The following is a 25,948-nucleotide window of genomic DNA, read 5'->3' as shown; positions in this document are numbered from 1 at the left end:
GAATCCCATCATGGCAGTTTGAGAATTTGAATTCGGGTTTTAAAGTAATATCTATTACTGAAAAGATGGTATCAGGAAAAGTGACCTTGAAGCTATTGGATTGTTGTAAAAACCCAGCAGCTTCACTAATGTCCTACAGGAAAGGAAGCCTGCTGTCCTTACCTGGTCTGGCCTATATGTGACTCCAGTCCTGCACATAGTGGTTCATTCTTCATTGTCTTGCTAGCCACTTCAGAGGGCACTCAGTTGTGTCATACTGCTTCAAGAAAATGCCCACTACCATCTTGTAGGCAGCTAAGGGTGGGCAATAAATGTTGGTCTCGCCAGCGACACAAATATTCCGAAAGTGATTTTTTTTTCACTAAAAAATGTATTGGGTACAAGTGGCTGTTGACAATTTTGACTGTGCTAGATATTCTCCGGTTTCAGCATTGCTACTAACTCTTAACAGTAAGTGTCACGTCCCCTACAATTACAGGCTTACCTTTACTGCTCAGTATCCAATTACACAAGAGTGTGGCCCAGGATCTTAACAATAAAAGCTCTCTCGGATTGGGTACTGTGATCTCTGGGGCTCTCGTGTGTGTATATATATCCTATGTTCCAGAAGGTAGACTGATGACTAACGGTAAACTGGTTTGTTTTGTATAAGCTACTTGAATGAATAGGACACCATTTTCACTGCAAGTTTTCCTATTGCTCCTTGTAACTTCAAAAATAATGAAGTATACAGACTTTGCCCTTGCTACACGCCTGCCTCATTTTATGAGTCGGTATCATTACCTGGTTGGCAAGAAGCAAATTTTTCAAGCCATCCATGTAGGATTTAGTGAATTAAAGTAGCACAACAGATTGTTTGGAAGCACTTTACAGGTGGAGATTTGTAGCCAATGCTTACAACTGAGTCTTGGCAGAAAAGAAACTAAGGAAATTCCTTTTTTTAAAAATTAAATACTTCACAATTATTCAAAATAATTTGTTGGGTTTGTTGTAAAAATCCAAGGCCTCCGTGGTATAAGTCTGAGCTATCAGGAGGTGTGGAGTCTGACTCGTCCTCTGTTTTGCAGTTCCGTCAACCCCTCACCCAACAGATGAGGTGGATGTTTATTTTGAGACACCTGCAGATGAAAACGAACACGCTCGTTTTGCGAAGGCTAAACAGCAACTCGAGGTTCGACATCGTGACCGCATGGATAAGGTAATAAGTGCACGTATGAGTACTTGTCTTAGCTTGGTTGCTGAAGGGAAATTCAGTCAGGAACCTGTCGGGAGTGTCCTAATTACGTCCTCTGATTGTTTCAAACTAAGATAGTATCATTAGAGAATATAATTCTGAATATTCCAGCTAATTTGCCCTAAACAATATTCCAGGTAGCTATTGAGTTTCTAGGAGTGAACCCTTGTTAACCAAATTTACCTTAACAGCAATATCAGAGACCAGTGCAGGACAGAAGGAGTCCATTCAGCCTTGTATCTAACAGTTTTGGAAAAAACTATCCAGCTAGTTCCCCCTCCCTGTCCTTTTCCCCATAGCTCTGCAAATCTTTCTTTTTCCAGTACATATAGAATTCCCCTTTGAATGTTACTGTTGAATCTGCTTTCATCACCCTTTTATTTTTTTCAGGGTCAGATTGGTTGTTCAGCAGTAGTTATTACTTAGATTGCTGTTAAAAACCCCAGTTACACCTCACTGGACAAGGCTTAACTTACAATGGGGTTTCTAACAGCGATAGGAGAGCACAAAAGGGGAAGTTCTCGTGAGGTCAATTGATTTCAGTGGAACGACCCCTTAGCCTAACTTTTCCCATTTCTGATGAATGGTCATTGACCTGAAACAGTCACACTATTTCTTTCTGCATGGATGCTGTCAGACCTGCTGAGTATTTCCAGCTTTCTCTCTCATTTGATTTCCAGTATCCGAAATATTTTGCTTTCGAATTGATTTCGCTGATTGCTAGCTCTGCGCATGAATCAACACTGCTGCCTTTGACAGAGCAATAGATAATGGCCCCAACTTCAGGATTCTGCATTAAACTGCGCTTACCCTAAATCCTGAAGTTGGGGTCAGAGGTCAGTTTTATTAATGGTGGAATGTTGGCAGTTTAGTCAAAAACAAGGCAAATTCTGGCTATTGTCTCCCTATGGTTCTTTTGGCAATTGTCTTACATTTCTGGAATCCATTATTAAAGAAGTAGTAGTAGGACATTTAGAAAATCATAATACAATCAAGTGGAGTCAACATGGTTTTGTGAAAGGGAAATCATGTTTGACATTTATTTGAGTTCTTTGAGGATGTAACAAGCAGGGTGGATAAAGGAGAACCAGTAGATATAATGTATTTGGATTTCTAAAAGGCACTTGATAAGGTACCACATAAAAGGTTACGACACAAGATAAGAGTTCATGGTGTTGGAGGTAATATATCAGCATGGATAGAGGACTAGCTGACTTACAGGAAACAGAGATTCGGGATAAATGGATGTTTTTCAGATTGGCAAATTGTAACTAATGGAGTGCCAGAGGGATCAGTGCTGGGGGCCCAACTATTTACAATCCTAATTAATGACTTGAGTGAAGGGACAGTGTGTGTTGGAGCCTAATTGTGGATGATACAAAGATAGATAGGAAAGCAAGTTGTGAGGAGGACAGAGTCCGAAAAGGGCTATAGATAGGTTAATTTAGTGGGCAAGAAGTTGGCAGATTGAGTATAATGTGGGAAAATGTGAGGCCGTCCACTTTGGGAAGAGGAATAAAGCAAAATATTATTTAAATGTAGAGACTACAGAATGCTGCGGTACAGAGGGATTTGGGTGTCCTCGTACATGAATCTTTTTTTAAAAAAAAAGCATATGGGTACAGCAAATAATTAGGAAGGCCGATGGAATGTTGGCATTTATTGCAAGGGGATAGAGTATAAAAGTACAGAAGTTTTGCTACAACTGTACAAGGTGTTCGTGAAACCACACCTAGAGTACTGCATTGGTTTTGGTCTCTATTTAAGGAGGGATATAGTTGCTTCGGAGGCAGTTCAGAGGAGGTTTACTAGGTTGATTCCTGGGATGAAGGGGTTGTCTTATGAGGAAAGGTTAAGCAGGTTGGGTCTATACTCATTGACATTGAGAAGAATGAGAGGTGACGTTATTGAAACAGATAAGATTCTAAGGGTAGATGCTGAGAGGTTGTTTCCCTGCACGGGATAATCTAGAAGTAGGAGTGCAGTTTCAGAATAAGGAGTCTCCTTTTTAAGATGGAAATGAGGAGGAAATTCTTCTCACTGAAGGTCGTAAATCTTAGGAATTCTCTACCCCATAGAACCGTGGAGGCTCGATTTATTGAATATATTCAAGGCTGAGTTTGACAGATTTCTGATCTCAAAGGAGTCGAGGGTTAGGGAGGGCAGGCAAAAAGGTGGAGTTGAGGCCACAATCAGAACGGGCATGATCTTATTGAATGGTGGAGCTGGCTGGAGGGGCTGAACAGCCTATTCCTAAAGTCATAGAGTTATACAGCACAGAAACGGGCCCTTCGGCCCATCGTGTCTGTGCCAGCCATCAAGCAGCTAACTATTCTAGTCCCATTTTCCAGCGCCTGGCCCATCACCTTGTATGCTATGGCGTTTCAAGTGCTCATCTAAATACATCTTAAATGTTGTGAGGGTTCCTGCCTCTACCACCGTCTGGGTGAAAATATTTTTCCTCAAATCCCCTCTAAACCTCCTGCCCCTTACCTTAAATCTATGCCCCCTGGTTATTGACCCCTCCGCTAAGGGAAAAAGTCTTTTCCTATTTAACCTATCAATGCCCCATATAATTTTGTATACCTCAATCATGTTCCCCCTCAGCCTTCTCTGCTCTAAGGAAAACAACCCTCGCCTTTTCAGTCTCTCTTCATAGCTGAAATGCTCCAGCCCAGGCAACATCCTGGTGAATCTCCTCTGCACCCTCTCCAGTGCAATCACATCCTTCCTATAGTGTGGTGCCCAGAACTGTACACAGTACTCCAACTGTGGCCTAACTAGCGTTTCATGCAGCTCCATCATAACCTCCCTGCTCTTGTATTCTGTGCCTCGGCTAATAAAGGCAAGTATCCCATATGCCTTCCTAACCACCTTATCTACCTATGCTGCTTCCTTCAGTGATCTATGAACATGTAAACCAAGGTCCCTCTGACACTCTGTACTTCCTAGGGTCCTACCATCCATTGTATATTCCCTTGCCTTGTTAGTCCTCCCAAAATGCATCACCTTACACTTCTCAGGATTAAATTCCATTTGCCACAGCTCTGCCCATCTTACCAGCCCATCTATATTGTCCTGTAATCTAAGGCTTTCCTCCTCACTATTTACGACACCACCAATTTTCGTGTCATCCGCGAACTTACTTGTTATACCTCCTATATTCACGTCTAAATCATTAATGTACACTGCAAACAGCAAGGGTCCCACCACCAGTCCCTGTGGTACACCACTGGTCACAGGCTTCCACTCACAAAAACAACTGCTATTTTTTACATTCTTATGTATCATCCAGGACAAAGCAGCCCATTTGGCACCACATTAAACATTCAATTGCTCCACCACCAGCACACAGTGGTTGCAGTGTCTACCATCGACCAGATGCAGTGGAGCAACTTGCCAAGGCTTTTCATAGAGTCATAACAGCACTGAAGGAATCCATTTGGCCCATTGAGTCCATGCCAGATCTCTGTAGTGAAATCAGTCCCATTCCATCACTCGATCCCTGCAGCCCGATAAGTTTGTTTCCCTACAAGTTTGTTTCCCCCAAGTGCCAGTCCAATTTCCTTTTGAAATCATCGATTGGCTCTGCTTTCCTCATAGGCAGCAAGTTCCAGGTCATTACCACTTGCTGTATTGAAAAGAAGTTCTTCCTCACATCCCCCTATATCTCTTGTCCAAAATCTTAAATCTGGGTGCCTTAGTCCTTGTGCCATCAGTTAATAGGAATAGCTTTTCTTTGTCCACTTTATCTAAGCATGTCATAATCTTGTACACCTGTATCAAATCTTCCCCTCAATCTCCTCTGCTCCATGTAGATCAAACCCCAGCTTCTCCACCCTAACCTTGTAGCTAGCATACCTCATCCCTGGAACTATTCTGGTAAATTTTCTCTGCACCTTCTCAAGGACCCTCACATCCTTTCTGAAGTGTGATCATCAGAACTCGACGCAATACTCTACTTGTGGCCTAATCAGAGCTTTATCAAGTTTCAGCATAACTTGTGTCCGTGTCCGGCCCATTTCCCGTACCTCTGCCCTCAACCCTTCCCCTCCCTCTCAGAACCGTGACAGGGTTCCCCTTGTCCTCACTTTCCACCCCATCAGCCTCCATATCCAAAGGATTATCCTCCGCCATTTCCGCCACCTCCAGCGTGATGCCACTACCAAACGCATCTTCCCCTCCCTTCCCCTGTCAGCATTCCGAAGGGATCGTTCCCTCTGCGACACCCTGGTCCACTCCTCCATTACCCCCACCACCTTGTCCCCGTCCCATGGCACCTTACCCTGCAATCGCAGGAGGTGTAATACCTGCCCATTTACCTCCTCTCTCCTCACTATCCCAGGCCCCAAACACTCCTTTCAGGTGAAGCAGCGATTTACTTGTACTTTCAATGTAGTATACTGTATTCGCTGCTCACAATGTGGTGGTCTCTACATTGGGGAGACCAAGCGCAGATTGGGTGACCGTTTTGTGGAACACCTCCGCTCAGTCCGCAAGCAGGACCCTGAGCTTCCGGTTGCATGCCATTTCAACACTCCCCCCTGCTCTCATGCTCACATCTCTGTCCTGGGATTGCTACAGTGTTCCAGTGAACATCAACGCAAGCTCGAAGAACAGCATCTCATCTACCGATTAGGCACACTACAGCCTGCCGGACTGAACATTGAGTTCAATAATTTCAGAGCATGACAGCCCCCCATTTTACTTTCATTTTTATTTTTTTTTTACATTTTTTACAACCTTTTTTTGCATTTATTTCATTTCATCTTAGTTTGTTCAGTTGGCTTACCCACTGTTTTTTTTTCATATTTGCACTTGCTGCTGTTCCATATTCAGTCCGTTAACACCTCTTCTGTACTAATGCTTTGTCTTTCAACACGCCATTAACATATTGTTTGCCTTTCTCCATGACCTTTTGGTCAGCTATGTGGCCTTGTCCAATCTACACCTTCTCCTTTGTTATCTTTTGCCCCACCCCCACCTCACTTGCTTATAACCTGTAACATTTTTAATATTTGTCAGTTCCGAAGAAGGGTCACTGACCCGAAACATTAACTCTGCTTCTCTTTCCACAGATGCTGCCAGACCTGCTGAGTGGTTCCAGCATTTCTTGTTTTTATTTCAGCATAACTTTCCTGCTTTTGTACTCAATACCTCTATTTATCAAGCCCAGGATCTCAAACACTTTGCTAACTACTCTCTCAATATGTTCTGCCACCTTCAAAGCTCTATGCATGTGAACCCTGGGTCTCTCTGGCGCTGCACACTCTTTAGAACTACCATTTACTCTATATTGCCCCTCTCTCTCCCTTCTCAAAAAATGCATCACCTCCCACTTCTCTATTGAATTCCATGTGCCACTTGTCTGCCCATTCTGCTAGCCTAGCTATGTCCTGTTGCAGTCAATTTGTATCTTCCTCGTTGTTCATCTTCAAGTTTGGTGGTATCAGCAGATTTTGAAATTTTACTCTGTATTCCAATATCCAAGTCATTTATATATGTATATAAAAAAGCAATGGTCCCAGCAGTTGACCGTTGGGGAACGCCGCAGGCTGCCATCCTCCAGTCTGCAAAGCATCCATTCACCACAACTCAATTTCTGTCCTTCAGCCAATTTTTTTAATCCAAGTTGACACTGACCTTCCTATTCCATGAGCCTCAATTTTGTTAACCAGCCTTTGTCAAAGGCTTTCTTCAAATTCATATAGACAAAATTTATCACATTCCCCTTGTCTGTTACTTCATCAAAAAATTCAATTAGTCAAACATGATCTGCCTTTTACAAATCTGTGCTGGTTCTCCTTAATTAACTCAAGCCACTCCAAGTGCTTGTTAATATTTTCTCTGATTATTGTCTCTAAAGTGTAACCCAACACTGATAAACTGATTGGCCTGTAGTTACAAGAAATGTAATTACACCCTTTCTTGAACAAAGGTGTCACATTTGCCACTTCTTAGACAGCACCTTCCAAATCCACAACCTCTATGACCTCGAAGAACAAGGGCAGCAGGCACATGGGAACACCGCCACCTGGAAGTTCCTCTCCAAGTCACAGACCATGCAGACTTGGAATTATATCGCTGTTCCTTCACTGTCACTGGGTGAAAGTCTTTGAGCTCCCTACCTAACAGTACTGTGCGAGTACCTACACCACATGCTCTGCACTGTATCAAGAAGGTGGTTCATTGCCACCTTCTTGAGGACAATTAGGAATGGGCAATACTGACCTTGCCAGTGATGCCCACATACCCTGGATGGAAAGAAAAAGGAGTTTCACAAAGGATAGAGGGTTCAGAAATGGTGGAGTGAAAATTCTGATCCTGAAAAGGAGCACAGGAGGGATGGAATTGTGATTCCTAGAATCATATCATATGTCTGGCCCTTTCAGTGTCTTACTACTCAGTGTCGGAGACTTTTGGAGTAGTAGATTTGAGTGACCTGGAAGATTACGTAAATTATACAGCATACAAACGGGCCACTTGGCCCAACTAGTATGTTTTGATCTTTATACTCCACACGGGTCTCCTCATAGAAGATAAATTGGCTCCTAAATCACCCAACAATCAGCATCTTTTTGCTATTGGGCAAATTCTCCTCACTGTGCTGCACAGAAAATGTGAACAAAAGGAAAATATTAAGATTGCTGGAAATCTGAAATATAAACAGAAAATGCTGGGAATACTCAACAGGTCTGGCAGCATCTGTGTAAAGTCATTGACCTGAAATGTTAACTTTGTCTCTCTATAGATGCTGCCTGATCTGCTAGGTGTTTTCAGTATTTTGTGTTTATATTTCAGAAAACCATATGGTTGCTTTGCTGATTGTTGTAGTACTTGTGGAAGCTGTTTCCATTGTGATGGTGCTTGTTATACAGCTGGTGGGCACAGCCTCTGTAATGGTGGATGTCACTCCAGGGCCACTGGATGTCGCTGTAGTTGCAATGGTATTGGAAGCCTGCAAAGTTGACTGTTTTTGGCAGTTTTCCAACTCTGGAGACTGTGCAGTTTGTGTGTTATTGGCTGAAATTCTTGCTTCCTTCTGTTATCTTTAGAACTCTTGTTGACCAAAATCTCAAGTTACTGACCGACTTTCTTCCTTTTGCTCCTAAATTAGGTAAGAGAAGAGTGGGAAGAAGCAGAGCGACAGGCCAAGAACCTGCCAAAAGCAGAGAGACAGCTGTTAGTTCAGGTATGAGCTATTGTGGAATTGGGACAATTAACGAGCACCAATTTTAAAGCATTATTTGACAATCTGTTCATATGTTTAATTACCTGATGGGATATAGGTTCCATCAAAATATGTGACTGTGCCATTTTCAGGTGAAAATGTGCTCTTCTCCCTCTCCAAGGAAGTTCCAAGTGCCCATAATACCTGTTTGAAGGAGACCATTTTATTAATGAATAGCAGGATTTAAAAAAACATCTTGCTATCAGTACTAACCTTGGCCCTTTGGCTTTATTCTGTCTAGGCCTGCATGTTGCAAAAAATGGGCAGTCCTGAGTGGTATCCTGTCCATACAATGAACATGGGTGGATCTCTCTTCTCCTTTGAGCATTACATCAGTGTGTTAGCACTGCAAGGTTAGGCTAGCTCCCAAGACACTACCATTGGGTTCTAACTTGAGTAAAAACTAATACACTTCAATTCTGATCTTTCCCAAGGTTATTACAGTTCAAGAGCTGGGTCTCATTGCCTCATTAATTGTTGGCAGCTTCATTTTGTGATCCAGAGCTTGATAAAGGAATCTAACCTCCACTTGCAGAGAATATTGGTTTCTCTATGCTATATTAACGGCAGTAAATTCTTTAATCTCCTGTCCTGTTCGAACCAGCCTTTAAACCTTCCATTAAAGTGTTACCAGCAAAACTGGCCTAGAGCCTAAATTCCATGACTGCAAAGGACCTTATTTCCTGTGGTTAGCTATAATGAAGCATGGGTTAGCAGTCCCAAGTTACTGCATTTCTACTGGCTGTGATGCTAGCTTGTAGTCTGTGTCCCTCTCTTGTAACTGATTTTACTTTAAAAAAAAATAATTCTCTGTGTGTGTGCATTGCTGGTAAGGCATTTATTTAGTTGCTTTTGGGCAACCTTTTGAGCTACTGCAGTCTATATGGTGATGGTCCTCCTACAGTGCTGTTAGTTAGGAATTTCCAGGGTGTGGACCTAGTGGCGGTGAAGGAGCAGTGATATATGTCCAAGTCACAGGGGGGGTGGGGGGGTGGTGCGGTAACTTGGAAGTGGTGGTGTTCCCATGTACCTGCTTCCCTTGTTCTTCTAGGTGGTGGAGGTTGTGTTATTAAGAGGAGCTATCAAGGATTATCCTGACTTTGCTGGGTTGAACCAGATTATCATGGTTCTGGAAGGAAAGGAGTGTCAGCAGAAGTGCGGGAAATGGAATGGATATAGTTGAGGGCCCCGTCAACCACAGTGGAGTGGAGTCATTGGAGGAAAAAGGAAGATGTATTGGAAGCACTGATATGGATGGTGGCATTGCCAAAATGGAGATGGAGAAAATGGGAGAATTGAATACAGTCTTTGGGAAGGGGGTGGGAGGAAGTGTCATCAAGATCACTGTGGGAGTCAGTCTGCTTGTAGTCGACCCTTTGTAATTATTCTTCCAATCTCCATCCTTCCTTTGCATGTCCATCTCCGTCTCTTCCATGCCCTTCCTCAAATTCTGTCTCCATTTCTAGGTACAGGCTATTGACCAATATCCACCTGACTACAATAGAGTTTCCCTTGTTCTTGCCTTCCAATCCAGCAGTCTCCACATTCAACAGATCACCATTTCCGCTGCCACCTACATGATGTCACCACCAAACAATCTTCCCCTCCCTTTTCATAGGAACAGGAGTCGGCCATTTAGCCCCTTGAGCCTGTTCTGCCATTTGATGGTTAGGAAGTTGGTTGAGTGGTAGGTGACAGAGAGTGGGGATAATGGATAAATACTCCGATTGGCAGGATGTAACTAGTGGTGTCCCGCAGGGATCTGTGTTGGGGCCTCAGTTATTCACGTTAGTCATTAACGACTTGGATGATGGCATAGTTGTTATACATCCAAATTTGCTGATGATACAAAGTTAGGTGGCATTGTAGACCGTCTAGATGATAGCATAAAATTGCAAAGAGATATTGACAGACTAGGTGAGTGGGCAAAACTGTGGCAGATGGATTTCAATGCGGGCAAGTGTGAGATTATCCATTTTGAACCAAAAAAGCATAGAGCAGGATACTTTCTAAATGGGAAGAGGTTAAGTACAGTGATGTCCAAAGGGACTTGGGGGTTCAGGTGCATAGATCTTTAAAATGCCACGAGCAAGTGCAGAAAATAATCAAAAAGGCTAATGGAATGCTAGCCTTTATATCTAGAGGACTGGAGTATAAAGACACAGAGGTTATGCTGCAGGTGTACAAAACCCTGGTTAGACCCCACTTGGAGTACTGTGATCAGTTCTGGGCACCACACCTTAGGAAGGATATATTGGCCTTGGAGGGAGTGCAACGTAGGTTTACAAGAATGATACCTGGACTACAGGGGTTAAGTTACGAGGAGAGATAACACAAATTAGGCCTGTTTTCACTAGAATTTAGAAGGTTAAGGGGTGATCTGATCGAAGTCTGATAAAGATAAACTATTTCCACTGGTTGGAGATTCTATAACTAGGGGGCATAATCTAAAAATTAGAAGCAGACCGTTCAGGAGAGATGTTAGGAAGCACGTCTTCACGCAAAGGGTAGTAGAGGTTTGGAACTCTCTCTCCACAAACAGCAGTTGAAGCTAGAACAGTTGTTAATTTTAAATCTGAGATAGATAGATTTTTGTTAAGCAAAGATATTAAGGGATATGGGCCAAAGGCAGGTATATGGAGTTAGGCCGCGGATCAGCCATGATCTCATTGAATGGCGGGACGGGCTCGAGAGGCTGAATGGCCTACTCCTGTTCCTATCTTCTTATGTTCCTAGGTTCCAATGATGAGATCATGGCTGATCTGTGACCTAACTCCACATACCCGCCTTTCCCCCATATCCCTTAATACCTTTGGTTAACAAAAATCTATCAATCTTAGATTCAAAATAACAACTGATCTAGCATCAGTTGCCATTTGCAGAAGAGTTCCAAACTTTTACCACCCTTTATGTGTAGAAGTGTTTCCTAATTTTACTCCTGAAAGGTCTAGCTCTATTTTTTACACTCTACCTCCTAGCCCTCGACTCCCCAACCAGAGGAAATAGTTTCTCTCCATCTACCCTATCTGTTCCCTTTAATATCTTGAAAACTTCAATCGCATCATCCCTTAACCGTCTGAATTCCAGCGCATACACCCTAGTTTATGTAATCCCTCTTTGTAATTTTAACCCTTGGAGTCCAGGTATCATTCTCGTAAAGCTACGCTGCACTCCTTCCAAAGTCAGTATATCCTTTCTAAGATGCGGTGTTCAGAACTGCTCACAGTACTCCAGGTGTGATCTAGCCAGGGCTTTGTACAGTTGAAGCATGATTTCTACTCCCTTGCATTCTAGTCCTCTCGATATAAACACCAGCATTCCATTAACCTTTTAAATTATTTTCTGTGCCTGTTCATGACATTTTAGTGATCTATGTACCTGGACCCTCAGTCTCTTTGGACCTCCACTGTTAGAAGCTTTCCAGCATTTGGAAAGTACCCTGTTCTATCCTTATTGGTTCCAAAGTGGATGACCTCATTTGCCTACACTGAAATTCATTTGCCACACTTTTGCCCATTCATTTAATCATTTAAATCTCTGCAATTTTATGCTTCCATCTACAATGCTGCCTATTTTTGTGTCCTAGGCAAATTTGGCTTTCTATTCCATCATCTAATTCGTTAATAAATCCCATGAATAGCTGAGAACCCAGTACAGATATAAAAGCAAAATGCTGCAGATGCTTGAAATCTGAAATAGAAACAAAGTGCTGGAAATACTCAGCAGGTCAGGCAGCATCTGGGAAGGGAGAAGTTCTGATGAAAGGTCACAGACCTGAAGCGTTAACTCTGCTTCTCTCTCCACAGATGCTGTCTGACCTGCTGAGTATTTCCAGCACTTTCTGTTTTAATTAACTCAACACTGATCCTTGCAGGACACTACTTGTCATATCCTGCAAATTAGAGTACCTGCCCATTGTCTCTACTTACTGTCTCCTGTCACTTGGATAATTCCTAATTAGGTCAAGAACCTTGTATATTTATTTCTAGTCCTGACTGTCTTGCAGCCACGTCTCAGTAATGGCTACATGTCATATCCTCCAAGTTGGATTTGCACCTGCGATTCTATTATTCTCCGTACAATTGTATTAACAATACTTATTTAGGCAAAACACCCTCACCTATTGTTCTGCTCCAATATTTTACACTCTCATTTCTTATTTATCTCTCCTGCTTTAATTAATTAACATTTTAAAAGTTTTTTTTAAGTCATTGTCATTTATGGCACAGAGGGAGCCCATCAAGTCCATGCAGGCTCTCCACGTTGCTATTCAGTCAGTTCCATGCCCTCCGCTCGATCCCCGTAGCCCTGCAAGTCTATTTCAGTCAAGTGAACATCCAATTTCCTTTTGAAGCCATTGATTGCTTCCACCACCCAAGTTCCAGGTCATTACCACCTGCTGTGTGAAAAAGATCTTCCTCATATTCCCCCTGCATCGCTTGCCCAAAACCTTCAATCTGTGTCCCCTAGTCCTTGTACCATTTGTTAGAGTTTTCTTTACCTCTTGTAGCTAAAGCACAATTTGTGACTGTCACTCTCCTCACTTTTATTTGTTTTCAAACTATTAGCTATACTACCTTTTCTTGGACCTCTTGCCTACTCTTCCAAGGTCTCAATATGAACCGCCATAACTGGATCCTCCCCCTCCCTCTCCAATATCCTTTCAAGCCAGTTTGAGATGTCCCTAATCCTGGCACCAGGTGGGCATGTGCCATGTGGGACTCTCGATCCTATCAAAGGATGCGATCTGTTCCCCTAATTATTGAATCTCCTCCAACTACCACATTATGCTTTCCCTCCTCCTCTTCCCCTTCGGATAGCTTCCTGATCCAAGTGCCATGGTCCAGATTCTGGCTGTCTTTCCGAATCATTATCCTCACAGTTAGCAAGTACATTGTACCTGTTGGATAGGATCAGTTTCTGTAGATCCCCATTCTCTATCTTACCTTGGTTCCCCTTACTCTGTACGCCATTGGTCATACCAACCCCGCTATGAACCTGCACCCCTGTACAAGGTGTGATCAAAGTCTGGAGCAAGCTGTTTAGATACTGCTCCCTCTCCCTGATGTGTCGGAGTATCTTCAACTCGCACTCCAACATAATGTCTTTGAACCAGAGAGATTTTCAGTGGAGACATTGCAGATTTGATTGCTCGGGACAGACTCGCTGTCCACCAACTCCCACAACTGCAGTCCAGACACAAACGCTTGCTCTGCTATATCCTGGTGTAAATTATTTGTATCTACTTTTTAGTTTGTTGTATTTTGTTTTCTTTTTATACACACTAACTTGCACTAAGTACTAAAACACTGGGGGTAAAAATGTTAAATGTCTCTTTTTTTTTAAGACTGTCTAAACTCATCAGAAATAAACTTAAGACTTTTCCTTGATCTCATCTGGGGGGAAAAAAACATTCAGCAGCTACTCACTAATCATTCCTTCCCTTACGTTGACATCTCTTTAGGTGTTTCTACCTCTCTGTGACACTCACTCACTTCCGGGCTCTGCAAATCTTGAATTAATTGATCAGATGCTAAAAATGCCAAACGTACAAGTAAAGTATATATAAGTATATGGATTCTGAACCTATATAATTGCCTTAAAACCCTCGGGTTCTTCTGCTCCTCCCTCTATGTTGATTTAGATATGATGTCGCTTTTTGAATTTTTCTCTGCCCCTCTTTTGGTCTCTGCTTTGCACCACTGCCAGTGCCGCCTGGTTCCTGCACTGCTTTTAAATGCTCTGCTTTCCCAGTGTGCTTTGCTGAAGCATTCCAAAGAGACTGCTACCTCCGCGATATCCTGGTATACTCCTCAATCACCCCCTTCCCTTCTCATGTTACCTTCCCAAGCAAGTGCAGGAAATGCAACACCTGCCCTTTTACCACCTCTGTTTTGACTGTCTGAGGTAAACTCCTTCCAGGTGAAACAGGGTCTACTTTTACTTATTTCAACTTGGTATACTGTAACACAACTAACTGTAAAGCATATTTGTATATATATTGTCTGATGTTGGTCATACTGCAGCATAGGTTTACCAGATGATGCCTGGTTAAATTATAGAGAGATGTTACAGAAACTAGTATTGTATTCCCTGGAATTTAGAAGGTTAAGGGGATGATTTGATCAAAGTTTTTCAAATATTAAGACGAACAGTTAGGGTAGATAGACAGAAACTATTTCTGCTGGTTGGTGATCTGGGACTAAAGGAAATAGTCTAAAAATTCAAGTCAGACCTTTCAAGACTGAAACTAGGAAACATTTCTACACAGTGTGGTGGACGTTTGGAACTCTCCCACAAATGTCAATTGTTGTTAGATCAATTGTAAATTTTAAATCTAAGATTGATAGATTTTGTTAACTAAAAGTATGAAGGGATATGGGGCAAAGGCTGGTATATTGAGTCAGGTCACAGATCTGTAATGATCACATTGAATGGCGGAATATGTTTGAGGGGCTAAATGGTCTCCTCCTGTTCCTATGTCCCACCACTGGGGGGCACAAGTAACTGCTAAGCAGTATTTGTGTATGTGATCTGACTTGGTCATATAGGTGCGATGTTAAATATAGGACATTCCCATCGGACAGCTAGAATTATACAATATTTTGGTGCAGCAGGTCTTTCTGCTCAATGTACATCGCTGCTTCTGGAGGAGCTATCCATTTAGTCCCATCCTTATTCAGCCCATCACATCTCTGAGGGAATGAGCTACTCATTTATACATTGCCTTTCATTATTCACAGCAAATGAAGTACTTTGAGGTGTAAATCACTGTTGTACTAAAGAAACATGAGAGCCAGTTTTCACACAGCAAGGTTCCACAAATAGCAATGACATAATGACAAGATCATCTGTTATAGTTGATGTTGGTTGAGGGATAAATATTAGCCAGGGCACATTGGAGAACTCCCCTGCTCTTTTTTGAAATAATGCCATGAAATTCTACTTCTACCTGAGAGCCTCAGTTTAACATCTCGTCTGAAAGACAGCACTCCAACAGTGTAGCACTCCCTCACTACTACATTGGAGTGCCAGCCTGGATTATGTGCTGAATTCTCCTGAGTGGGATTTGAATCCACAACCTTCTGATTCAGAGGTGATAGTGTAACTCACTGAACCATGGCTGACACAACCATTCAACTATTAAACATCTATTCTTCCTTTCATACTGTTGATGTGTTCTATGTTGCATTTGATTTTATATTGAACAGCTGTGCCTGAATACTACTTTGCATAGAAGTGAGTAAATCTTTGATTATGATGGGATGTGCCATGCTGATGACCCTTTCTTACTGCTCAGCATTTCCAGAACATGGTTGAGGCTCTGGAAGAAGAGGCAGCCACTGAGAAGCTGCAATTGGTTGAGACTCATCTTGCTCGTGTTGAGGCCTTGCTAAACGACCGTCGTCGTGTTGCTTTGGAGAACTACCTATCGGCACTGCAGGCAGATCCACCACGAGTGAGTATTTCATTGCGTTCAACTCCTGATGTAATTTGGAACAGGGATTTTAGGACGGGAATGGGATCAACAAATCCTTCCCTTTCCTGTTCGTAAACCTGTTCTTTCTAGCATAAAATAAAATAAGCCAGTGAGGCTAGGTAACCACAATTAATTACTAGTTTGTTCCACATACTTATGAGTTCAAGTTCATGACTTCTTAGGAATAGCAAATTAATCTTGCATGATCTCCTACACCCAGGTGAAGCATAAAGTTGTTAAAAGGGGCAGACGGCATCGAAATCCAGAGGTAAAAGCAAAATACTGCAGATGCTGGAAATCTCAAATAAAAACAAAGAAATGCTGGAAATACGTAGCAGGTCAGGCAGCATCTGTGGAGAGAGGAGCAGAGTTAACATTTCAGGTCAGTGACCTTTCATCAGAACTCCAACTGATGAGAGGTCACTGACCTGAAACGTTAATTCTGCTTCTCTCTCCACAGATGCTGCCAGACCTGTTGAGTATTTCCAGAACTTTTTGTTTTTATTATTGTAATCCAGAGACCCAGGCTAATGTCATAGGGCAGCTGGTGGAATTTAAATTCAATTTATTAAAATAAAACATGGAATTGGAAGCTAATCTCAGTAATGGTGGCATGAAGCTATCATTGTTTGTTGTAAAAACCCATCTGATTCACTAATGTCCTTTGGGGAAGGAAATCTGCTGTCCTCACCTGGTCTGGCCTACATGTGACTCCAGACCCACAGCAATGTGGGTGACTCTTAACTGCCCTCTGAAATGGCCTAGCATGCCACTCAGTTATCAACAGCAATTAGGGATAGGCAGCAAATGCTGGCCTTGCCAGCGATGCCTACATCCCATGAAAGAATAAAAAAAATCCCGGCTTCATTAGGGGTGCAATTATAATATTTCCAGTTCCTGAATTATTTCACAGTTAGTTCCTCTGGGCAAAGTGCTTGGTTGGAACTTGGAGCAATTCTCCATTCAAAAGGTGTCTACAATAGCCAGAACTGATTGCTCTAATTTGGGGTCACTCAGGGCAACAGCCACAAATTAATATCCCTGTCTGTAATATTTCAGGTGATTTCAGCAGGGATGTTCCAGTTTTTAGATGCCCGGCATTGGTGGTCACAGATAAAATGTAAAGGGACAAGTACTCTGGGTTGGAACACTTACTCTGTTCCCTCTTGGGTCACACCATTTCCAAGTCACTCTGCTGAGTCACGGTATCTCCCAACTCCTGGCCACAGTAAAGAGCTTAGGCCATGTCTTCTGAGTGATGTACATTGAGCATGTCAGTAATAAAAATTGTCAGATCCTGGCACAGCAGGGTAGGGCCTAGCCTTGTGTTTGATCTAGGAGTGGTGCCATCGTGGTGTCACGCTGAACACTGCTTACTGCAGGGGCCAGTTCCCCAACTCCTCACGTGCAAAATTGTGCCCGTTCGCTGACACTCGCTCCTATCTTATCCAGGACACATCGCAGGGAACTCTCAAAGCATTTTTGTAAAATATCTAGCCTTCCCTTTTTCAGATGGCTTCTCTCTCTCCCTTCCTTTTCTGTTTTATCTTTGCCATTTCTCCTTTGTTGGTACTTGTGTCCTCTCTGCTTTAATAGAAGTTTGTCCTCTTTTTGAACACAAACTGATTTCGCTCTCCTTGTTGTCTTCCCACTTTCTTCCCACTTTCCCCATGCACCTGTTTTTATTTTGACCCCACTTGTACATCAATCCCCAGTGTTTCCTTAAAAACAAGAGTGGCAAAATAAAAAACAAAACAATGATTTTAGGACTCTGCACACGAGCAGCCTGAAAACCTCTGGAGTTCGCACTGAGTAGTTGAGAAAGAAGCCAGGATGTAAAACTGGGCAAATTGTCGCAAAAACGGAGCCTGAGGCCAAGAGACAGGAGATTGGGGAGGGGGCTTTTTGCTGTGCCGGGTGTGAGATGACATTTAATAAGTCGCAGATGGACCCATCAGATCCCAGCAGTTGAGGCTGTGCTGATGAATCAACATGTTGGGTTTGCATCAAAACAAAGCAATGCAGATGCTGGAAATCTAAAATAAAACAGAAACTGCTGGAAACACCCATCAGGTGAGGCAGAAATTGTAGAGAGAGAAAAACACCTCATGTTTCAGGTCAGTGACGTTTCAGCAGAGCTGGGAGAAGTTGGAGACTTGCAGTTTTTCCAAACATAAGGGAAATAGAAAGTAATGCAGGTGGACAAGACAAACAAGACAAATAGAAATCCTATTGGAGAGAAGAACAGAATTTATTAAAGGTGGGCATTCCTGAAAGAGAAGTGGCAGTGAATTAAAACCAATGACAAATACTCAGTTCAACCTGCCCTTCTGATGGACACTGTTGTCTTTGTTGAAAATTTTCCTTTGTAGCCTCATCGTATCCTGCAGGCCCTGAAGCGCTATGTCCGTGCAGAGCAAAAGGATCGGCAGCACACTCTTCGGCATTACCAACATGTCACGGCTGTAGATCCAGAGAAAGCAGCCCAGATGAAATCTCAAGTGAGTGACCTGTTATGAAGCCAAGTTAGGGTGCCCCTATTATCCAAGAGACTAGGGAACCTCCTACTGCTCAGTGTCCAGTTCATCTCTAGGATGCTCCTGAGGCACAGGCCTCAGATGCAAGCTGTTGTTGAGCCTCACAATAAAGTAATAACTTCATGGTTGAACGACTTTATTTTTTTTAAAAAATGCTTTGGGATTACAATCAGGGGCTTATTAGGTGGATAGGTGTTGACTTCAGAGCACCTTATTACGCCAGTTAGGACATCTCTAAGTGCTTTACATCAATAAATTACTTTGAGATGCAGTAACTGTTAAGTGGTGGTCATTCGGCAAGATGGAACACACACCAGTGAGACGAACATCATCTGTTTTTGGTAATGTTTGTTAAAGGTGGGATGTTGGCTAGAACACTGTTAGAACTCTTTGTTCTTCAGATAGTACCATGGGATCTTTAGCATCTGTCTGACCCACCAAAATTGGCAGACAGGGCTTTGATTTAACATCTCATCCGAAGGATGGCACCTTCATTGCAGCAGGTACTACACTGGCGTTTGGCCGAGTATTCATGCCCTGGAGTGGGGCTTAAATCCACACTATCTGACTCAAAAAGGTGGGCTTCCACTAGCCAACCAGTGAGAGAGAAAAACTGAAACTATCTTGTTGCTGACATTGATTACAATTGAGTTTCATTATTAACTTCTGCAATCAAGCATTAAAATACCTTAATATGATTGTCTCTGGTGTGTAGGTAGTGACCCACCTCCATGTTATCGAGGAGCGGATGAACCAGAGCCTCTCTCTCCTTTACCAGGTGCCATTTGTTGCTGAAGAAATCCAAGATGATATTGGTTCGTACAAGTCCTGCAGCACACTCCAACATTCGTTCATGTTTGATTGCTTGAGAATGATTAAAGTGTACATCAGTATTGCAATTATTCCCACACTGCAGAGTGCACACTGAGGTGGTTAGTGAATTAGACTTGGCAATCTTATTTGTTTCTTATGGTTATTGCAGAAACTTTTGGAATTTTGGAAATCTAAGGCAGTCTTTCATTGAGTTCGGAACGAATCCACCGCTTTCATAGGGCAGCCTTGCAACCTGACCCATGTAACAGCTCATAAACTCCCCATAAAGGCCAATGTAACATTTGCCCCTGTTTCAGGCCAGAGAGAGGTTCAGCTTCTGCATCATCTTCTGAGCTTAGAATGTGAAGCCAAGATCCCTAAAACCAAACTGAGGAGCTGAGGTACAACTTGGGAGATTAGCACCAGTATGACCATGTACTACTTGGGATAAAGAAATTAGCATTGTGTTCAGTGGTGCAACATGTTGTATTGCTATTTGCTAGATATAAACCTGCAACCCCTCAGCTGTCGGCCATGTCACTGAGAGAGTAGTGTTGAGCTAAGGGAGGTTTTTTCCCTTTGTGGAGGGAAGTCTCGTGGCTGCACTGGTGTATCTCCCAGATGTGCACCTGGCAAAGCCCTGGGAGTTAGGCAGGGCTCCCTTTTGTGTTGTGTCCTGTAACAGGCAGAACATGGGGTGACCCTTTCAGGGTGTACCAGGACCTTTTTGTATTGGACAAGTGCTGAAGCTTGCTGTCATATGTGGTCTGTATTTGATGAACAGCGACCCCTGCATGCATGAATCTTTACATATAACTACTTAATTGGATTTAATGTCACTTTATTTGAATATAATCCTGCTCACAGCCAGTAAGAATGCTGTGTGACTTTGTTCCTTCAGTGCTTTACATCTTCCACTCTGTTAAGATTTGACCTTCACAACACACAACTGCTGACTGTAATTGAACTACCTCTTCAAACATACTTGCTAAATGTGTTCACATTCTTAACAGTACTTATAACTTCCCACACAGCTTTAAAGCAACTAGAAGCCAGGAAATTTACCATCTGTTGTGTGTGTGAAGTATAGAATCATAGCCCTGCAAATTGATCCAATTCTGTTTTGAAGGTACTATTGAATCTGCTTCCAACACAACCCTTTCAGGCAGCACATTCCAGATGATCATAACTCACGGCATAAAAAAAAATTCTCTATTTTTTTAATTTTTATTTTTATTTAGAGATACAGCACTGAAACAGGCCCTTCGGTCCACCGAGTCTGTGCCGACCATCAACCACCCATTTATACTAATCCTACATTAATCCCATTACCCTCTCACATCCCCACCTTCCCTCAATTCCCCTACCACCTACCTATACTAGGGGCAATTTATAATGGCCAATTTACCTATCAACCTGCAAGTCTTTGGCTGTGGGAGGAAACCGGAGCACCCGACGGAAACCCACGCAGTCACAGCGACAACGTGCAAACTCCACACAGGCAGTACCCAGAATCGAACCCAGGTCACTGGAGCTGTGAGGCTGCGGTGCTAACCACTGCGCCACTGTGCTGCCCTCTGGTTCTTTTGCCAATTATCTTAAATCTGTCTCGGCTGGATAACGACTCTTCTGCCACTGGAAACAGTTTCTCCTTATTTCTGATATCAAAACACTTCAATATTTTGACACCTAATCTCTGCTTGAAGGATAACAATTCCAGTCTCTCCACATCAGTGAAGTCTGTCATCACTGTGTTACAACCGACTGCTCCACTCAAAGCCCCCAATCAAAATATACGATTCTGATTGTGGTGGGACCGATGCACTGTTAGTTCAATCCCGTCGCTCCACAGATCGGCTAACATATCATTTAAAACTTTCCAAATTAAAGAAACACCCACCAAATTGTACCATCTATTAACCCCCGAATGAGGCTAACCAAACCAGGTGTCTTTAAATCAACAAATTAACTCTTTAATTAGAAGAACTAAATTCTTAAACACTATGAAGATATAAACAACATTTAAAATAGAAAAATTAGAGTCCTTGCAAATTTACAGTCCAGTATTGCCCGAAGTCCCCACAGAATGTTGCTTTCCTTCTCCAGCGAATTTCAACTATTAACGACTTGCAAACACTTTCAACAGAATCAGTCTGGCTCTCGAGTTTTTGAGGGATAAAAGATTGTCACATTCTTAACTTCCCTTTCTTCATTTTAAATTATTAGAGATCTCTGTTTTGGCTTGACTTTTTTTTTTAGGATTTTGAGAGATAATTAAACAGACTAAAATCCTATTCTTTCAATTTAAATGGTTGAGAGCTCTTTTTCAGGTGTGCTAAATACCACAGTTGTCTGTGTCAGTCTGTCTGTTGGAATAAGGTGTCTTCAACTAAAAGTCAGTTCAAAATTGAATTGTAACAAATGTATCGTATGAGACTCACTCCCAGTGGTTGTATCTATGGTAACGAGAATGCATCCTTTGAATCGCAGTCTCCAAACGGCTGTTTCTAGCAGCAACCGAAAATACACCATTCTATAACTCCTGAGGCTTGCCAGTTCTTAAAGCAATACTGATTCTCTGCAAGTCTTAAAGGCAAACTGTATATTCCCGAAAAAAAACTACAAGACCATGACAACTGGTACCAATCTAGTAAATCTCCTCTGTACCCTTCTGAGGCCTAGACATCCTTCCTTAAAGTGTTTTGCCCAGAAATGGACACAATACTGCAGCTGAGGCCTACAGCAAATTATAAAAGTTTAGCATAACTTACTTGCTTTTGTACTCTATGCTTCTATTTATAAAGCCAAGGATAACATCTGCCTTTTTTAACAGCCATATCAACATAAGCTATTTAGTTTAAATTCCCATCTTAATTGCAGTCTCATTACTTTGCATTTGTCCACATTACATGCCATCTGCCCTCATCAGCTAAAGTTCCCAGCCTATGCAGATGTTGTAGCTGCTTTACCTTTCCGATTTTACCCCTTCCCTGCACTTGGTTTTATTTACATAGTTAGCTGTGTTCCTGTTCTCATTTATGTAAACATGTGAGAATTCCAGTAACTTTGAGCAGGCTCTCCTACAAGAAATTCATGCACACTGCCTCTTACCTTCTGTCATGCTAGGCCCCCATCTGCCAAAAATGAGGCACATTAATTTTGTCGTGAACATTGATTTTAAACTGTTACTGGAGTGAAGAAAGGACTTGTTAACAGATCAGCCGTGGCTGGAAAAGACATTTGCATATAACAGGCAGTGTTTGGAAGGACAAAGCAGCCAGTTCCTGAAGCATTCAACTCTCAATGGACTTTTGATCACCAGACGTTGAAGGTGGGGGAGCTCGCATTCCAGGTCTGCTAAGATGGCCGAATACACAAACAGACATGGTCAAACCAGCTAGTCACATGACTAACCTACTGGGCGACCTGAGTTTTTTTTGAATTTGTACAAACAATTTGGGCAGAGTATCTGTTTGCTCCTGGACTGAGGAGATCTCTCCTGTCTGCTCTCATCTCTTTCTCACAAGCCTCTGAATCTACTGAAGACATATGAACCCAAGAGAGAAAAGTCTCCGAGAGTGAACAAGTTTTAAGAAGAATACTGCGCCCCAACGAAAAGCAAGATCTACCTACAATCAGGGACTCGACAGTGAGCTCGAAGAACTGTAACAACAACTCTTCAGTTGTTGCCTCAAACCTTTCCACTTTATTTCTTCTGTTTTCTTTCTGTCTTTATCTGCATGTGTATATCGTGTATGCATGCTAGCGTGGGTGTGTGGTGTATCCGTAGGCGTTAACCGATTTAGAGTTTAGGTTCAAGTTTAATAAATTTCAACTTTTCTTTAAACCTATGAAAGCCTGTTTGTGCTGGTTTATTTGCCTTAAAATTGGAAAGCAGTGGACAAGGATTCAACAAGGGGGAGCTAAAATCAAGGTGTGTTTAAAATTAAACCCTGTTACAGTAAGACCAGGTGAAGCTGAAAGGGGCCCCTAGACCTCTTTCTCACCTGGTTGTAACACCATCCCAAGGGTTTCATTACCCCCACTTTTGGATTGCTTCTAGTACTATTCCCACAGCAAACGTTCGCCTCACAGGCCTGCAGTTTCTTGGGTCCCCTCAAACCTTGGGCACTGCTGCTGTTTGTGTAAGATTCTGTGAATTATCTGATTTTTGCAAACTATGTCTCTCAGTGCCATATGCCAAAGTAACTGTGCCAAACTTATTTCCAGGAATTGTTTAGAATTGGCCTCGTGTCTCATTCCTTTAATCCATAGTAATAGTAAAAACGTAGCAAGATTTACAGCATTGAAGGCAGTCATTCGACCCGTTTTGTCTGTGCTGTCCAAAAAGAACTATCCGGACTAATCCCACCTTCCAGCTCTTGGTCCATAGCCTTGTATTTTACATCCCCTCAAGTGCATATCTAAGTGGTTTTTTTTAATGTGATGAGGGTTTCTGCCTCTACCACGCTTTCAGGCTGAGAGTTGCCAACCCCCACTGCCCTCTGGGTGAAAAAATTACTCCTCAACTCCCCTCTAATCCTTCCACCAATTACTTTAAATCTGTTCCCCCTGGTTATTGAACCCTCTGCTGAGGGAAATAGGTCTTTCCAATCCACTATATCCAAGCCTCTCATAATTTTATACACCTCAATTAACCCTTAGCTTCCTCTGTTCCAAAGAAAACCTCCTCAGCCGATCCAATCTTTCCTCACAGCTAAAATTCTCCATTCTTGGCAACATCCTTGTAAATTTCCTCTCTACCCTCTCTAGATCACATCCTCCTTGGAATGTGGTGACCAGAACTGTAAGCAGTACTCCAGCTGAGGTCTCACTAGAGTTTAGGATAACCTTTAGCATAACCTCCCTGTTCTTACATTCAAGGTCTTGGCCAGTAAAGGAAGGTATCCTGGACACCACCTTGACCACCATATCTAGCTGTCCTGTTACCTTCAGGGATCTGTAGACATACACTCCCCCTCTGTTGCTTTACACTTTTCAGAATCCTACCATTTATTGCATATTCCCTTGCCTTGTTGGCCTTTCACAAATGCATTACCTCACACTTCTCCTGATTGAACTCCATTTGTCACTGTTCCGCCCACCTGACAGACCTGTATGTTCCTGCAGTCTACATTCTCCATTAACAATCACATGGCCAGTTTGTATCGTCTGCAACTTCTTATTCATGCCCCTGCATTTAAGTCCAATCATTGATATATTAGCACAAAAAGCATGGGACATAGTACTGAGCCCTGCGGAACCTCACTGGAACGAGTGTTCTAGTCACAAACACCTGTCAACCAATCAAGTTAGTGAGGCACGACCTTTCCTAACAAATCTATGCTGACTGCGTTTCTTTAAATAATAATTTATACTGTCTGTCAGAATATTTTCCAATAATTTGCACACCACTGAAGTTAGACTGACAGGCCTATTTAAAGAATGGTACAAAATTAGCTGTTCTCTGGCACCATGCCTATAACCAGAGAGGATTGGAAAATGATGGTCAGAGCCTCTGCTATTTCTTCCTTTGCTTCCCTTAGCAGCCTAGTGATTTATCCACTTTCAAGGATGCTAAACATCTTAATGTTTCCTCCATCACGGTTTATCTCATTCAATATTTCACACTCCTCCTCCTTAACTACAATGTCTGCTTCATCCCTCCCTTTTGTGAGAACCGATGCAAAGTATTCATTAAAAACCATGTCCACACTTTGTGCTTCCACATGCAAGTTAACTTTTTGGCCTCTAATTGATCCTACTCTTTCCTTAGTTAACCTTTTTCTCCTTATGTATCAACAGAGGAAAAGGTGAGGATGTTATATAACTTGCCAATTTTTTTTTCATTCCCTCTCTTTTCTCTCATAATTTTCTTTTTAATTTCATCCCTACACTTTCAATGTTTTTTTTTTGCTTTATCCTACTCTGTGATCTTTGACATCTGGGTTGGGGGTGAGGTCTAAATTTGTGAGTCCCACCCTTTTTCTTTATGGAAGCATTTTTTTTCTGAACCCTCTTTAGCTCCTCCTTAAATGTCTGCCACTGATCTGACACTGATTTACCTTCAAGTAGCTGTTTCCAGTCCACTTTTGACACATCACATCACAGCTTCGTGAAATTGTCCTTTCCCCAATTTAAAAGTTTTACTCCTGGTCTATCTTTATCTTTTTCTATAACTACTCTAAATCTAACTAAATTATGATCACTGCCACTAAAATACTCTCCCACTGATGCCACTTCCACCTGCCCAGATTCATTCCCTAAAACTAAGTCCAGAACTGCCCTTTCTCCTGTTGGGCTTGCTATGTACAGGCTAAAAAAGTTCTCTCAAATGCATTTGAAGAATTCTGAACCCTCTGTACCTTTTACACTGAATTTATCCTGGTTAATATGAGGGTAGCTGAAATTCCTTACTACCACTGCCCTTTAGTTTCAGCATTTTTTTCAACAGCTTGCCGACATCTTTGCTCTTCTATCTCCCTCTGACTGGGGATATATTAGTATACTCCCAGCAGTGTGATTGCCTCTTTTTATGTTCATTTCAACCCATATGGCTTTATTTGATGCTCCTTCTAGCATATCTGATCTCCTCACAGCTGAGAGTGTTGTTTTTATTGCAACTTTCCTTTTTTTAATCTCTGTTTATCCTG

The 25,948-nt window shown here is 42.3% G+C and overlaps 1 protein-coding gene across 2 annotated transcripts in view; it reads left to right on the top strand.

Annotated features, from left to right (window-relative positions):
* Positions 1 to 25,948, top strand: part of aplp2 (amyloid beta (A4) precursor-like protein 2) — a 192,608-nt gene that overhangs the window by 132,808 nt on the left and 33,852 nt on the right. For both annotated transcript variants that reach the window (XM_068053761.1, XM_068053762.1), the window contains 5 exons: positions 1,068 to 1,198; positions 8,352 to 8,426; positions 15,766 to 15,924; positions 18,318 to 18,446; positions 19,198 to 19,297. In XM_068053761.1, coding sequence (XP_067909862.1) covers positions 1,068 to 1,198; positions 8,352 to 8,426; positions 15,766 to 15,924; positions 18,318 to 18,446; positions 19,198 to 19,297 — 594 coding nt within the window. The remainder of the gene's footprint in view (positions 1 to 1,067; positions 1,199 to 8,351; positions 8,427 to 15,765; positions 15,925 to 18,317; positions 18,447 to 19,197; positions 19,298 to 25,948) is intronic.

The sequence above is a fragment of the Heterodontus francisci genome, chromosome 22, assembly GCF_036365525.1.
Source record: "Heterodontus francisci isolate sHetFra1 chromosome 22, sHetFra1.hap1, whole genome shotgun sequence".
Taxonomy (NCBI): Eukaryota; Metazoa; Chordata; class Chondrichthyes; order Heterodontiformes; family Heterodontidae; genus Heterodontus; species Heterodontus francisci.
Note: the sequence above shows the minus strand (reverse complement) of the source record. Positions and strands in the feature narration are given on the sequence as shown.